Here is a 17,601-nt window from a genome sequence, read left to right as displayed (position 1 = left end):
GCATGTCAAAATAAAAAAAAAAGTGTTTAAAAATATAAAAAAATAAAAAATATATAAAATTTCAAATCACCCCCTTTCACCCCAATCAAAATAAAGCAATAAAAAAAAAATCAAACCTACACATATTTGGTATTGCCGCGTTCAGAATCGCCCGATCTATCAATAAAAACAAAGGATTAACCTGATTACTTAATGGCATAGCAATAAAAAAAATCAAACCGGCAAAATTACGTTTTTTTGGTCGCCGCAACATTGCATTAAAATGCAGTATCGGGTGATCAAAAGAATGTATCTGCACCAAAATGGTATTGTTAAAAACACCAGCTTGGCATGCAAAAAATAAGCTCTCATCCGACCCCAGATCACGAAAATTGGAGATGCTATGGGTATCGGAAAATGGCGCAATTTTTTTTTCCAAATTTTGGAATTTTTTTTTACCACTTAGATAAAAGAGAACCTAGACATATTTGATGTCTATGAACTTGTAATGACCTGGAGAATCATAATGGCAGGTTAGTTTTAGCATTTGGTGAACCTAGCAAGAAAGCCAAACAAAAAAAAGTGTGAGATTGCACTTTTTTTGCTATTTCATCGCACTTGGAATTTTTTTCCCATTTTCTGTTACACGGCATGGTAAAACCAATGGTATCATTCAAAAGTACATCTCGTCCTGCAAAAAATAAGCCCTCACATGGCCATATTGACGGAAAAATAAAAAGTTATGGCTCTGGGAAGGAAGGGAGTGAAAAACGAAAATGACTAAAATGAAAAAAGCTCCGGGGGTGAAGGGGTTAAAATTACTTTTAGTTATACTCTGACACCCAGTAGCGGTGTCGAACGCAAGTGGTCTAGACAAACTCAATACTGAGTCTTGGAACTGAGTTTTGTGACTTTTTGCTTGCGCTCTTTGTGCGGTACCGAGGCCCTGTGACGTAACAGAGTTCGCTTCCAATGCCATGTAGTGCAGCCATTTGTCAGCAGCGGGTTCTCTCCTGCACGGTGGACCCCGGGCTGCAAACGCACCAAATATCATCTCACTATTTACTCGGTGCGTGCTGCCAGTCTTAACACATGAAGTACAATATGTCCTGAAATAACAGTCTCAGAATCAGTGGGATCTGTTGAAGCGTTCCAGAGCTTTCACCTCATAAATTGACAGTGATCGGATTGGAAAAATTGGCCAGACTCTGGGACCTTGATTTCCAAATGAAATGCAAAATTTACTTTCATCTGAAAACAACACCTTGGACTACTGAGCAACAGTCAAATTATTTTTCTCCTTGGCCCAGGTAAGATGTTTCTGGCGTTGTCTAATGGTCATGAGAGGTTTGACTCATGGAATGCGATACTTGTAGCCCATGTCCTGGGTACATCTGTGTGTGGTGGCTCTTGAAGCAATGAATACAGCAGCAGTCCACTTCTTCTGAAGCCCCCAAATTTTTGAGTGGCCTTTTCTTAACAATCTTTTCAAAGGTGCGGTTATCCCGATTGCTTGCACACCTTTTTCTACCATACTTTTGTTCCTTTCACTCAACTTTCCATTAATATGTTTAGATACAGCACTCTGTAAACAGCCAGCTCCTTTAGCAATTACCTATTGTGGCTTACCCTCCTTGTGGAGTGTGTGAATGACTGCCTTCTGGACATCTGTCAAGTTATTAGTATTCCCCATGATTGTGGAGCCTACTGGAACAGACTAGGTGACCTTTTTAAATGCTTAGGAAGCTTTTGCAGTTGTTTTTTATTAATTATTATAATTTACTGCGATAATGACTTTTGAGTTTTTATTGGCTGTAAGCCATAATCATCCACATTTACTGAAAAAAATATCCTTGAAATAGATCACTCTGTAATGACTCTATATAATGAGTTTCACTTTTTGTATTGAAGAACTGAAATAAATAAACTTTTTGATGAAATTCTAATTTTGTGAGAAGAACCTTTATATGTTTTCCCCATGTTTAAATCAGGTTATTTCAGATATCTTGTTTTTATCACATACTAAGAAATAAATACACAGGTATGTATATTGTTTGCATTACATGTGTTTTAGAGAGGAATTAATCAATTTCATACAGATCAAATTTGTATAAATTTTTTGAAAATTTTGAACGCAACTAATTAAAGTAATTTGTTTTGGAAATAAATTGCCAATAAAAAACAAAACACTATCAATTTACACAATGAAGAAAATTGTATCAACCAGAGCAAGCTCACATGACCCTGGACGCAGTCTGACAAGCTCACCCATAATGCCTTACAGCTATTGCATCACATGGTATAGCACTGTTTATAAGCAGAGACTATAATAGCCTGTATAAAAGCTGAGACAGGGAATGCATCAGCCATTTCGAGGTGAAGCTGGATAGAGTAAGCCATCACATCTCTCAGCTTAGTAACACACATAGGGAGAGAAACAGTGAACAAATTCTACAGATAGTGTATGACAACAAAACAGCACATCTCCTAACTTTGAAAGGTGAGAAAGAGGGATAAATACTGTGGGAGCGTAGTGCTCCATGCTAATTTTAAAATTATGCTAAGCTACTTCTGTAAGCTTGCTCAGACCCTTATATGCACACACACTATTTAACGTAGTGAAGCCTATTAATATTCACACATAGTATGACACCTTTTCTTGCCCCTTAAGCCCCAAAGACTACAGTATAATGACCCCACAGGGCACCATACAGTATGATGCCCCACAGTACATTCCCCTCCACACAGTATGATTTTTCCATCATCCTCCAGACACCCAGTATGTTGCCCCCATAGCCACCTACAATGTATGATGCTACTCACAATCACACCATATACAGTTTGATGCCCCTCACCTAATATGATTACCATTCATCTCCTCTCAGACGATATGATGCCATCAAAGCTACCTTGATTCAACCTGATGCCCTCACAGCCACCCACAGTATATCATGCTTTCACACACAGTATGATGTCCTCATAAAACCCTCCACAATTTATGGTGTCCTTAGTGTTCACCACACATTATAATGCATCAAACGCCACCCAGAGTACATCCCCCCGTAGCTCACAACCTTGTTTTATTCCCCTAGATCCTCCTGCTATACAGTGTGTTACCCCCAGAGCTCCCAACATCGCATGGTGCCCCCAGAGATCCCCACACCTGACATATTATAATACCTGCAATTAAGCATACACTATGCCTCTATGTCATGATTCTTTTTTGAGCTGGTCTATGCCATATGTCATCTAACTGAAGAATGTCACGTGACCTCAAGATACTTTCAGTTCGTTCAGTCTTTACCCACACTAAATGATTGAGTAGGGCTCCGATGGCTCTCTCTTCCACCATTGTATTTAACTGTATTTGCACTCAGAAGACACCGATAATGTTGAAGTCAGGACATACGTCTCACCTCCAAGGACAGCGGGACAGCTACCCAGATTGAGGACTATTCTGCTCAATCTGAGTTACTTGGGAGGTATGCAGCTGTGAAAAATGGTTACCATCTGTTTATCTATAGTCATATATGTTGAGGCAACTGTGACATTTCTGAGGTTGTGTATAAGTCAAAGAGCTTTAAGGGAGTTATATACATTCCTAAGGGACCTCTTTTCAGAGCAACTATAGTAAATGTAATTCATGGCAAATCGATTTGCAGCAAATCAAATTTTCAAAATATTCGGTGGTGGATTTGAATTGTTAAAAAATGCTCATCTAAAGTATGTAACTGTATGAGATGGAGATAGTTTTGAGCCACATTGGGATCATAAACTAATGTGAGTTATGACAACCGCTGTACATCATATTTTAACTTTACATAAGCAAAACAAAATAAATAAGTCAATAAATACTTGGCTGCATACCTAATAAGAATAGATAAGTTCAAAATTATTCCAAACATGACTCTGCACAGCTCATATAATTATTCTCAAATGAATCATTTAATAATAATGAGCGATTGGGTTGGTGCATATGAGATGATATAATGGCATTCCAATACCCTGAACAATATAATATATATATATATATATATATATATATTTTATTTTTTTTTTTCACAAAAGCAGGCAGCACTCCATAGTCTTTGGGACAATATGTAGGTGTTTATTAAACCCACATCTCCATGCAACGTTTCGGCTCAACTGAGCCTTTCTCAAGCCTTATATATATATAAATGTACTTTAGACAGAAATTAAGAAACCAGAAAGTCTGTGTACATGAAGCCAAATAAATATATAACATTGGGCATAGTACCATGTGTCTTTTTAATACTGTCTAGTAAGAATTCCTTCTGTATAGACTGTTGGTTTAGTGTGGATCTGTTCTAAAACTGTAATATAATCTTATGCTATGTTAATAATCATATGTTGATCAGTTGATTTTTTTTGTTGTTTTCTACTTTTCACCAGAACTCTACATACATTCATCCCAAGTATCGATTATAGTGCGTGTGCTGGGGGAATTCAGAAGTCTGTAGTCACACAGAATGTGATCCCTTTAATCATGAAATGTGTTCCAGTTTTCTGGATGAAAAATAGTAATAATGCAGGTCCTATTACTATTGTAGCATGCAGTACTTTGATCCATATTCTGTATATTCTGGATCATACTCACCCATTATGATTAACCCCTTAATGACCGGGCCAATTTTGACCTTAAGAACCAAGCCAAAAAATACTTTTTTTTAATATCGTATTGTACTTCATGATAGAGTTAACATTTCTTCCATATGTCTGAGTTTATATATGAAAAAAAAGGAAATTTGGTGAAAATTTTGAAAATTTCAACTTTTTCAAACTTTTAATAATTATGCCCTTAAATCAGAGAATTATGTCGCACAACATAGTTAACAAATAATATTTTCCACATGTGTACGTTACATAAATACAATTTTGTGACCATATTTTTTTTAAGTTAGAAGGGTTAAAAGTTAACCTATCAATTTCTCATTTTTACAACAAAATTTACAAAAACATTTACAAAACATTACATTGGGCTGACAAACATTTCTCCCCCGGGGGAAGAGTAAGAATTTTTTTGTACATCATAAAAAGACCCGTGCACAAAAAAATGAGTCACTTTTGCATCACGGAATATGTTTACCCTGGTGTTCATATGGCTGTGGAAGATGAAGATGAGGATAAGCAGGAGGATAACACCAAACAGACCAAATCAGGAAACGTATACCCATGTGTGGTTGTGAAGAGGTACATGAGAATACACCTCCACAAAAAAGACAATGTATTTGAGGTTATGTTTCGCTGTTTTCACTTGGTGGTGTGTAGAAGTCTTGACCAATCCAGCCCTTGTTAATTTTTATAAGAGTCAGCCTGTCAGCATATTCAGTTGTCAGGCGGATGCGCTTATCTGTCATAATTCCACCAGCGGCACTAAAATCCCGCTCTGACAGAGCGCTAGTAGCAGGGCAGTCCAGGATTTCCAAGGCATAGAGAGCCAGTTCATGCCATGTGTCCAGCTTGGATACCCAATAATTAAAAGGCTCAGAGGAATCCCAGAGGATGTTTATACGATCTGCAAGGTACTCCCTCAGCATCTTCCCATACATTGCACTTCGTGTGACAGCACCCCTTGCCTCTGTGCTGGCACAATGGGAGGGTCTGAGAAAACTGTCCCAGAACTTTGCCATTGTTCTCCTGTCTGAGCTGGATTGTACTTCTGTCTGAGCTGGATTGTACTTCTGTCTCTCTCGATTGGACTCCTTGGTTGTACTACAAACTCTGACATCTGCTGCCAGTTTTCTCACATTTGAGTTTTTTTAAGTAACTCTCCTACAAGGGCCCTCTGGTACTGCAACATTTTAGTACACCTGTCTGCCTCTGGAAGAAGAGATTGAAAGTTCTTGTAGCATGGGTCACCAACCAGTAATGAGTGTCACCGAAAATTTTAATAATGCGAGGGTCACAGTAAATGCAGTACAGCATAAAGTCAGCCATGCATGCCAGACTGCTAACAGGCTAAGACTTCCATGTCCTCACCAACAGGATGACTGACCATGTTGTCCACCTCCTCCCTGTCATCAGGCCATCCACACTGAACAGACGGTATGACAGCTGTGCTTGTAGTACAGTCTATAGCACATGAAAGTAGCTTCTGTTCTTCCTCCAACTCTTCCTCATTGTGTACCAATCTACGTTGGGATGACTTGAGGCTACACATGACTGACATCCATGTCCATTCCTGAGGTCTTATGTGTGGAATCTGAACTGAAAAATGATGGCCTTGTTGATGCTCGTAGTCAACAACTGCCCTATTCTGCTCACAAATCATTTCTAACATATGCATTGTAGAGTTCCAACACGTGGGGACATCACACATCAGTCGGTGTGCCGAAGCTGCAAACAATGTTCAAGCATGGCAAGGGCAGCTGAAGCTGTAGCTGACTTTCAAAAACAGGCAGACAGATGGCGTACTTTCACTAGCAGATCTGGCAGCTCCGGGTATCTTTTAAGAAAACGTTGAACGATGAGATTAAGCACATGGGCCAGGCAAGGTATGTGTGTGAGCTCACCTTGCCTCAGAGCTGCCCCAGGTTCCAGCCATTGTCACACACGGCCATGCCTGGGTGAAGGTTCAGCGATGTCATCCATATATCTGACTGCTATTTCAGTGCTGTGCACAACTCTTCAGCATTGTGCGGTTTGTCACCTAAGCAGATTAGCTTCAGCACGACCTGTTGCCACTTGGCTGAGGCAGTGCTTCCTGTTTCTGACTGATGTGTGCATTTCAGAGAAAGTGGCTGAAAAGGAGGAGGAGGGGGGTGCAGGAGCTGTAGACTGTGGGGTCAACCCTGATTGGCGTAGGGCCCGCAATCCTAGACGTGGGGAGAATGTGTTTCATCCCAAGGTCCGACTGGGTCCCGGCTTCCACTATGTTAACTCAGTGTGCCGTCAGTGAGATGTACCATCCCTGCCCACAAGCACTTGTCCATGTTTCCGTGGTTAGGTGGACTTTCCCAGTAACAGCATTGTTGAGGGCACGGGTAATGTTTTGGGACATGTGCTGGTATAATGCCGGTGTGGCACACTGGGAGAAATAGTGGTAACTGGGGACCGAATACCTTGGGATGGCCGCCTCCAACTGATTGGGGAAAGCTTCCCTCTCAATGAGCCTAAAAGGCAACATTTTGGGCGCAAGCAGACAAGAAATGTTAGAATTTAGTATTGTGGCCTGTGGGGCATTGGCTGGGAATTTCTGCTTGTGTTCCAATGACTGGGGTATAGACAACTGAAGGCTCCACTAGGATAAGGACAAGGACGGGCTTGATGATGGTGCTGGTTCACTGTGGGCAACAACAGGTGCAGGGCACGAGGCATCTTCACATGCACGGTGAACTGGGGATTGGCTTCTATGCAAAACAGTGGAAGAAGCAGTGGTGTCACCTGCACACAGTGTTCCTGGAGCCTGGGGTTCAGCCCAAAAAGTCTGGTGCTTTGCTGCCATGTGCCTAATCATGCTGGTGGTGGTCAGGCTGGTAGTTTTGCTGCTGATGCAGGCATGGCAGGTGCTGCAAATGGCATGTTTGGGGTTATCGGCAGAGTCTTTAAAAAATAACCAAATGCATGTAGAAAAGCCGCAGAGACACCATCACGTGTTTCTCAACGCAAGCAATGAATAGCCAGGTCTTTCACCGGGAAGGAACAACCACAGGAAGGGCAGCATCCAATAAAGGAAAACCACCTATGCCAAAACATGGTATCCATCCACACACAGCTGTTTCGGGGTATTTGCCCCTCATCAGTGTGGAGTAGGAAACTGGCTATTAGGAGCAGTGCCTAGTGAAAAGGCTATAAACATAAGGATGAATGACCTCGGGGAGATCAAAACATCCAACACCGTGGAGACACCATCACGTGTTTCTCAACGCAGTGATCCAGAACACTGCCCCCATCCCTTATGGGAAATATGCAAATGCATGTAGAAAAGCCGCGGAGACACCATCACGTGTTTCTCAATGCAAGCAATGAATAGCCAGGTCTTTCACCGGGAAGGAACAACCACGGGAAGGGCAGCATTCAATAAAGGAAAACCACCTATGCCAAAACATGGTATCCATCCACAGACAGCTGTTTCGGGGTATTTGCCCCTCATCAGTGTGGAGTAGGAAACTGGCTATTAGGAGCAGTGCCTAGTGAAAAGGCTATAAACATAAGGATGAATTACCTCGGGGAGATCAAAACATCCAACACCGCAGAGACACCATCACGTGTTTCTCAACGCAGTGATCCAGAACACTGCCCCCATCCCTTATGGGAAATATGCAAATGCATGTAGAAAAGCCACGGAGACACCATCACGTGTTTCTCAACGCAAGCAATGAATAGCCAGGTTTCCTACTCCACACTGATGAGGGGCAAATACCCCGAAACAGCTGTCTGTGGATGGATACCATGTTTTGGCATAGGTGGTTTTCCTTTATTGGATGCTGCCCTTCCCGTGGTTGTTCCTTCCTGGTGAAAGACCTGGCTATTCATTGCTTGCGTTGATAAACACGTGATGGTCTCTCCGCGGCTTTTCTACATGCATTTGCATATTTCCCATAAGGGATGGGGGCAGTGTTCTGGATCACTGCGTTGAGAAACACGTGATGGTGTCTCCACGGTGTTGGATGTTTTGATCTCCCCGAGGTCATTCATCCTTATGTTTATAGCCTTTAAAAAATAACCAGACTCTGGAAAATCTAACAGTTGGAATGGCAACTTCCGTCATGTTGGTTTTACAGGGAATGGATGCAAGCCTTCTGTCTGTGGCCACCACACTGCTTCTAACTGCCGGTTTGGGTGATATGCCTCCTTCCCCATGTGTGTTGCTATCCTCGCTCTGCATGTCCTCCTGCCAGGTTGGGTTAGTCTCTATGTCATCCACCACCTCATCTTCCACATCCGCACCCTGCTCCTCCTTCTGACTTTCTGGCAATTGTGTCTCATCATCGTCCACCTCTTGTGACTCTTTGCCACCATTGCCTTCTTGTGACTGTGGCTGTGAAAATCTTTGGGCATCATTAAATGCGATCTCATCTGGCCCCACTTCAAGTTGATGTCCGAGAGTCCAGAATCATTAAAGGGAAAAGTGAACAGCTCTTCGAAGTGTCCAAGTATGGGATCAGTTGTCTCAGGGCACTCAGCATGGTGGGAGGAAGGAGGATCAGGGTGAGGAATATTCGGTCCACACTCACAGCTACTCAGACTTTACCATGTGTAATATGTGGCGGTGGTGGTGGCTAAGTGACTGGAAGCATTATCCAACCAACAACCATTTCACTCTGCTCTGGCTTCAATAGTGGTGTGCTGCAGTCCTCTAGAAACTGGGACAGGAAGGTCGAGCAAGAAAGTGTGGGTCTTTGTTGTGACCCCCTTTCAGCATTGCCACGGCCTCGTCCTCTGCATGCACCATCAGCAAAGCGAGGATTTTGACATCACAGATACACCGTGCATCTGACGAAGATAACAGACTGATCAAAATGTGGCCTTGATTTTTTGGGCCCACCAAAATTGTGTCAATAAGTAGGCTATGACTCTGAAATAAAAATGTTGGAGTAGTAAAAGTGTAAAATATTTAGCGCAATGATATGCGATGCGTGTGACATTCAAAACACACTGATAAATATAAGAACTGTAACTAAATATTTTTTGGCCAGATAAAGATTTTTTGGTCAGCAAAATGGTCTCCAAAAATGTTGTAAGACACTCCAAAAAATAGTACAATACCAAAAAAATACCAAAAAAAAGCCAGAGTTTTCTGCACACTCACATCTGATGCCTAGGCCAAAAAAGCTGTTTTAAATTGCTAGATTTTCACGTTGTTGTATTAAAATGACTGGCTGTTTTCTGCAGCGTGATTAAGCAAATAAATGTAGACAAAAAGGGAGCTCTGGATTGCTTTGTAATAAAATTAGCAGGACTCAAGTGCCGTAGAAAATTAATCCTAACCACAGACACCTGCAGCTAGATGTATATAAAACAGGCAGCAGCAGGCAGTAATGGACCCTCTTGATGTATGCAGTGAAATCTATATACTCACATACAGTGCATGCATGCCTTGCACTGATGTGGATATGTGCACATAGACTCCCCTGCCTACCTAGCAATGCAATCAATATACTCCCTAATTAGCCCTAAAAAGGACTGTTGGTTCATCTGGATTTGTGGATTCTGTGATGGTAGACCCACACTAATTAATAAAGGATCAAATCTGACCCTATCTCAGCAGCAGCTCTCCCTACACTAGCTGAGTCCAGAGCTGAATGCACTGAGCATTGCGGCGTCCGGTCTCTTATAGACCTGATGATGCTGTGCGGCCAGCCAATCATTGTAATACCACAAGAAAGATGGCTGCGGTATTTCAGTGCATGGCAGACAATCCCTGCATGTTCATTAGCGCTCTAAAGAGCACGAAAATTACAGAGTGAAGACCCGTGCTCCCGCAGAATAATCCCGGAAATGCTCGGTGCTTGCCGAGTACACCGAGTAACGTGATACTAGGGCGAGTAACGAATAGTGGCGAGCGCCTTCGCTCATCACTACTCATCATAAGTCTTTATCAAGTATACAAAAAATCAAAAAGGGCTGGCTTAGATAGTGTGGAGACCAAGTCTGCACCAATCACCACAACAGCTAAACCCGCTCATATTAAATACATTATTTATACAAACATTCATAAAGAGTATACATACCCTAATTGTGAATAACACTTTATATATTAAAAAGATGGAAAAAAAGCACTGCTATAATGTAATATGTTCTTTGTTTACATAGGTTTGGAAAAGGTGTTCAGCCAGTCAAATCACGGCATCCCTATACTCATGGATACTAGAATCCAACCACCTGTAGGTCGATCATGAATATGCAGATAACACCTTCCAGGGGTCCAATAATGAACCACCAAAGAGAAGTGCGCCAAAATCGTAATTAGGCTGGTGTGACAGTAATATAACCTATCATTGCCAGTGATAAGGCCAAATTCTTTCATCAGTATCGACCAGCTGACTAATCACCACCTCCCTCTCATACCTGGGCATCAGACCAGGCTCCCACCACCAGCGAGCGTCACACAAGAGAGGTTACATGACTATCGCCACATGACTGCATACCCAATGACACGCACGGCCGCTGCGCAGTAATGAGCAGCATCCAGGAGAACCATCCAGACCACGGTGGTAACCATGGAGTCGAGACTGCCCCTCATGACGCCAAATGAAGCAACCCATCCAGGTCATGTGATCGCAGCTGTCCCAGGACACAGCACCTATGTGATTTATGGCAACCCATATTTACATATTTAAATGCATAAGGTGTTATTTATGCTATTCACAATTAGGGTATGTACAGTCTTTATGAATGTTTGTATAAATAATGTATTAAATATGAGTGGGTTTGGACTTTGTGGTGCTTGGTGCAGACTTGGTCTCCACACTTTAAAAGCCAGCCCTTTGTGATTTTTTTGCATACTTGATAATGACCTATTATAGATCACCTGGGATTAGACACTGATCTCTTTATATTTTTTATCTTTTTGTGTCACCCCTTTCCCTCTAATTGTTTGAATTGTATCCTGTTACTTATAGAGTTCGGTAGGTGCATCTACTGAATTATACAGTGCTCTGTATAAAGATTATTATTATTGGTGGTTCATCGTAGCTTTATGTTACTGTTGTCTACTTTAAGTATATTTACACCTAAAAGGCTTTGCATTGCATATGATGCATATGAGAGGCATTTGATATTTAACGTTTTTTTTGTTAAAGGTGTTGTTCTGGATTAGAAAACATGTCTGCCTTTTTGTCTTAGAAGGGATCCTTCATCTGTCCATGGGTTGTTATTTCTTATCCCCTATAATAAAAGATTTCTAATGCATAAGAACTTGAATACATAAACTATATGCCATGTGTTAATAGCAGAATTTTATTGGATAACAGAACAGATGAGTAAACAGCAAGCAAAGGCGAAGGTCAGGATTCTCAATTGATTCCGACAATTTATAATACATTTGTGGAATGATGGGGAACAATGCAAGGAAGAAAGTCAGGTGTCACATGTTCATTTATTGCAATAGAAATTCCCTTGACCTTGGCAGGGATCAGGACAGCAGGGATCAGGACAGCAGGGAGGTGGACAGCAGGGAGGTGGACAGCAGGGGTTGCAGGGATCTGATGGAGAAGGGAACATATATCAGTTAGTCATTTATTTCAAGGAAGATAAACTTTATCATTTTTTTATATCTGAGTGCCATTAAAGTGCCCTTTTAATTAAAAGCAGTTTAGTGAGACGGCCACCTATCTCAAAAAGCCGCTTGTGTGCTGCACAGCTCCAGCTGTTGTATTGAATCCATCTGCTGCAATGTGTGTGGGATCAGGAAGGAGCAGTGTGCTTCTGTCACCTGAGCTACATTCTCGATTGAGATTGGTGCGGGTCTTAAGGTACCTTCACACTGAACAACTTAACAACGATATTGCTAGCGATCCGTGACGTTGCATCGTCCTGGATAGCGATATCGTTGTGTTTGACACGCAGCAGCGATCAGGATCCCACTGTGACATCGTTGGTCGGAGCTAGAAGGCCAGCACCTTATTTCGTCCCTGGATCTCCCGCTGACATCGCTGGATCGGTGTGTGTGACACCGATCCAGCGATGTCTTCACTGGTAACCAGGGTAAACATCGGGTTACTAAGCGCAGGGCCGCGCTTAGTAACCCGATATTTACCCTGGTTACCAGTGTAAATGTAAAATAAAAAAAACACATACTCACATTCCGGTGCCTGCGTCCGCTTCCCTGCAATCCTCCTGCATAATGTGTCAGCGCCGGCCGGCCGTAAAGCAGAGCACAGCGGTGACGTCACCGCTCTGCTTTGGCCGGCACTTACACAGGATGCAGGAGAAGTGCAGGGAAGCGGACGCAGGCACCGGAATGTGAGTATGTGTTTTTTTATTTTACGTTTATGCTGGTAACCAGGGTAAACATCGGGTTACTAAGCACGGCCCTGCGCTTAGTAACCCGATGTTTACCCTGGTTACCCAGGGACTTCGGCATCGTTGGTCGCTGGAGAGCGGTCTGTGTGACAGCGCTCCAGCGACCACACAGCGACGCTGCAGCGATCGGCATCGTTGTCTAGATCGCTGCAGCGTCGCTAAATGTGACGGTACCCTTAGGATGTAGACCCCCCACTCACTTGTTTGCAAACAAAAAGCCACTCAAATATAAAAAAAAAGATAAAGGTTTAGTTACAATAGACAGTTCAATACAAAAGAGCAATACATAGTACAAGTTAACAGAATAAATTACCTGCAGTTTAAAGATAAGACTTTCATAATATTTATTGTTTTGGAATTAACTTTACTATATATGTGTTTGCTATTTTTCAGAATTGTATATGTGTAAAGCAATTGGAGCACAGCGCAAAAGGAAAAAGCAAGATAAATATTTTATTTTTTCATGCACTCACCCATTGAGAAATTCTAAAACTACCAGAATACATAATAGTTAAAATAAATGTTCCTGTGTCAAGTTCTGGAGAAGAGCATGTTCCAGGAAAATAAGGGAATTTTCTAAAATGATGCATTTCTCCTGCTTATGAGATATGGATACCTTGTAATGAGACACACAGTGTGCAGATCCCTACTGAGCACTCTTTGTGGCCCTGTAAGTTGTCTTTGTGAATCATCACATTTTATAAAGAATTGCTCTGTTAGACTGTATACTTTACATTATCAAGGTCACTAGTTTGATTTTCTTTTCTGGACAGCTTAGCAAGAATTCACAGACACTCAACATTTTTTCAGTGACATTAGATAACCATAATAAATCATTATGACTATAAGTGATCCATGTCTACAACCTCTAAATTAGCTGCATTCACTTTGAACTGTAAAAAATGATAATTACAGTCGTAATAACCTATTCAAGTTTTTTACAGACAAGGAAAAAGTGCCCTAATTTTACCAAGAATTTCTGGAACTTTGGAAACCTGCACAGTTTTTCTTCATATTTTATGCCAGATGCAGTCGTATGAATCACACCTTATAAAGCAGCTTTTAAGTACAGTGATTTTGATCTGTGCATAGAGAAATTAATTAGCACTGATGACAGCGAAAAACCAACTAAAATTATCCTTATCTTTACCTTGCCTGGGGAATTGTCCACGACCTTGTTGATTGCTGTAGCCGGAGTACTGGGAGCCAGATTGGCAAGCTAGAAAAGAGAAACATTCATTCTGTGTTCACTGCATTTTGAAACAATGTATACAGAGTTATGTATGATTATGGTCGTATTGTGGTTATGCACAAAGTCTGAGTTCTATGGAGCTGTGGCGCAACCTGTTGAAGTCTATAGGATGCTGTTCGACCACCTATGCAGGACAGGTGTCAAGGAAGGGCCTACTAGTCAATTCCTACATACCAAAACTTTCTGCTAGACTCTTTTCCCACCTGCAGACAAGATCCCCATGAACCACAATTTAAAGGGAACCTGTCACCCCGTTTTTTCAGTATGAGATAAACATACCGTTAAATAGGGCCTGAGCTGTGCGTTACAATAGTGTATTTTGTGTACCCTGATTCCCCACCTATGCTGCCGAAATACCTTACCAAAGTCGCCATTTTCGCCTGTCAATCAAGGTGGTCTGGTCAAATGGGCGTGGTGACATCGCTGTTTCTTCCCCCAGATCTTGCTTATCTTTCTGTTGGTGGAGTAGTGGTTTGCGCATGCCCAACTGCCGAATCCACTGCGCAGGTGAAGAAAAAGAGCGCGATCTGCGCTATTCCCCTGGTTATTGGTGGGGGCGGCCATCTTCCTGAGGCCGCGCATGCGCAGATGGAGTGCTCTGCTGCCCGGGGAATCAGGAAAATGGCCACGGGATGCCGCGCGTGCGCAGATGGAGATCACGGCGGCCATTTTTCTGAAGCCGAGATGCGACTCAGGAAGATGGCCGCCCCCACGATAACCAGGGGATTAGCGCAGATCGCGCTCTTTTTCTTCACCTGCACAGTGGATTCGGCAGTTGGGTATGCGCAAACCACTACGCCACCAACGGAAAGATAAGCAAGATCTGGGGGAAGAAACAGCGATGCCACCATGCCCATTTGACCAGACCACCTTGATTGACAGGCGAAAACGGCGACTTTGGTAAGGTATTTCGGCAGCATAGGTGGGGAATCAGGGTACACAAAATACACTATTGTAAAGCACAGCTCAGGCCCTATTTAACGGTATGTTTATCTCATACTGAAAAAACGGGGTGACAGGTTCCCTTTAACTGTTACCTTTTTACTGCCTCATACAACCAGGACATGTACACTGACTTGTTCACTGCCTTACAATAGGAGAGATTTTATTAACAATGCTTTCATTGCCCCAGACAGCCAGAATTTTTAATATGACAAAAAACCTTCTTTGGGCTATGGCCTCATTATATTTATTACAGGCCTTGTCTGTATGCCTCTAAGAGAAAACACTTCCACATGTTTCTGTATCAAATTCGAGTCATACAGAATTTAATATGAGACTGTTTAATGGATTATTTCCAATTCTTTGCTCCCAGAGATAAGAATAAAAAGTTTAGATATGTGTTATAATCCTCTAGTATTACAATGGCTGGTCTAAAATTAATCTTCTAGTAGTAATTTCTATTCTGCTTAATCTGGAAAGAAAAATTTAAAGCAGTTAGTCCAAAAATCTGAAAGTCTGTAACACCATTTTGATATCCTGTGTATATAGTATACAAAGAGTTTTAAAAACTACAGAATTGTGTACACAGTAACCATATTCACTGTATAACAAAAAGTAGCATCAAGAACTACTGTATATACTACAATCAGTGGAAAACCATTATGAAGAATATATCAAATGTCATCAATTTGAAGAGATTGTCTAGAAGTGGATAACATATTCTTAACAGCTAAACTGTCTATCAAAAAATAAAAAAGCCATATACTAAGGTCAGCTTGGTTGAACTTGATAGACGTGTCTGTTTTCACATATACTAACTATGCAATAGTAAAAGCTGCAGACCAATCAGTGACCTCTGATTGTCTGCAGTGATTATATGACATAACAATGGGAGGCACAATGATGGACAGTTTAGATGTTTAGGCGGGATTGTACACTATAGGACATTACCTCCTGAACAGTTTACCCTTGAAGGTCAAATCCAATTTCATAGCACAAATTATGGCTGTCATAATGAATATCTAGATCAATTACTTTTTCTATGGAAAACACTATTTAAGATTGAATACATTAAACATACCCTACTTCTATGACTTTAGTCACTTCACTGAATCAAAAAAGCATATTCAACTATTCATCTCACTAGAAAGCGACTTCAAGTCAAAAAAGGAAGTATACGGCTGAATGACATACAGCTGCAAATTATATATCTGGCCTGTATATACCCACAGGCTGAACCTAAGAGCATATGAAATGTGAGCTAAACCTAACCTTAAATGTGACATGTTTTCAGCAAGACGTCTAAGGCTTTTTTTTTTTTTTACAGTTTTTAAATGCATTAGTTCTTTACATTTTTTTATATCTTAGTTAAAAAAAATACTAATGTAAAATTCTGGAGCAAAGTTCTTTAATAATAATTAATGTGTAAAGTTTACCAACAATGCAAAAAGGCAAAATCAAAACAGAGTAACTTACGGTCTTGGCAAGGATTTACACAGATAGGCACTTTTTGGCAGGGATCCTTGCATGGATTCTGGCATGAGCTCTTCTGGCAGTTTGCTCCTTTGATTCCAGACATGACTGATTTCTTTTCTTAGTTCTGAACTTCTCAGAGATTCAAAAGCTATGTTTTGATGATGGCATTGAGACTGATCCTTATATATCTGGACATACTGAGAATTGGGGCATGTTTTCTCATCAGCTGGTGATAAGGCATTTAATAGGATGATTATATGTATAATTATTTAATGTTCTAAATGAGAATAAACATTAATTATGAAGTGTAAGCCACTCAACACCTTAGGATATTTACTGCAGTAAAATACCTGACATCGCATTCACCATCATTTCTTTTTATTGCACTGTTCTAAAATGGACATTTCTAAAGTGGGATGAGTATGGGGCGCAATGTTGTAAAACTGTGACGTGCCCACATTGTAAAATCTATTTATGACATGAGGAAAACATGCAGGCAAAAAGAGGAAGCAATTGTTCCATTAAAAAGTAACTAGTAAAACTGATGCGCTATGCATCCTTGTACGTGCCCCCTGACGAAGGACGGACCGAAACGCGCGTTGGGGCGGGCGCTCACCCCCCCTCGTTCCCCGTACCTGCTGCGCACTTTGCACTGATGTAAGTATACATCCATTGTTCCGTGTATGAGGCTCGGAGTAGGGAGGATCTTTCTGATACCTCAATATAACTATATGTCTTGCACCGGTATATAAAATAAAATAAGAATATCTATAAAATAAAATAAGAATATCGGTGTGACGCTGCGATATCAATTTATGCCCTGTATTGGTGCTTAAGTAAATAATTGATGGTACCGCTGTACAATGCCTCATGGAGGAATATAGTTAACAGCGTTGTTGCTTCATAGTGGAATATATAGCAGTGGGTCACACATGTGACAGGTAATGGGTGCACATGCACCAGTA

The 17,601-nt window shown here is 41.3% G+C and overlaps 1 protein-coding gene across 1 annotated transcript in view; it reads right to left on the bottom strand.

Annotated features, from left to right (window-relative positions):
* The window catches only part of LOC143768536 (uncharacterized), a 106,571-nt gene extending 91,697 nt beyond the window's left edge, over positions 1 to 14,874 (bottom strand). Inside the window, exon 1 of the mRNA XM_077257184.1 lies at positions 14,581 to 14,874. Within this exon, the coding sequence (XP_077113299.1) occupies positions 14,581 to 14,592 (12 nt within the window). The 5' untranslated portion in view covers positions 14,593 to 14,874. The remainder of the gene's footprint in view (positions 1 to 14,580) is intronic.
* Positions 14,875 to 17,601: the final 2,727 nt, after the last annotated feature.

This window comes from Ranitomeya variabilis, chromosome 4 (genome assembly GCF_051348905.1).
Source record: "Ranitomeya variabilis isolate aRanVar5 chromosome 4, aRanVar5.hap1, whole genome shotgun sequence".
Taxonomy (NCBI): Eukaryota; Metazoa; Chordata; class Amphibia; order Anura; family Dendrobatidae; genus Ranitomeya; species Ranitomeya variabilis.
This window is presented reverse-complemented; position numbering and strand designations above follow the sequence as displayed.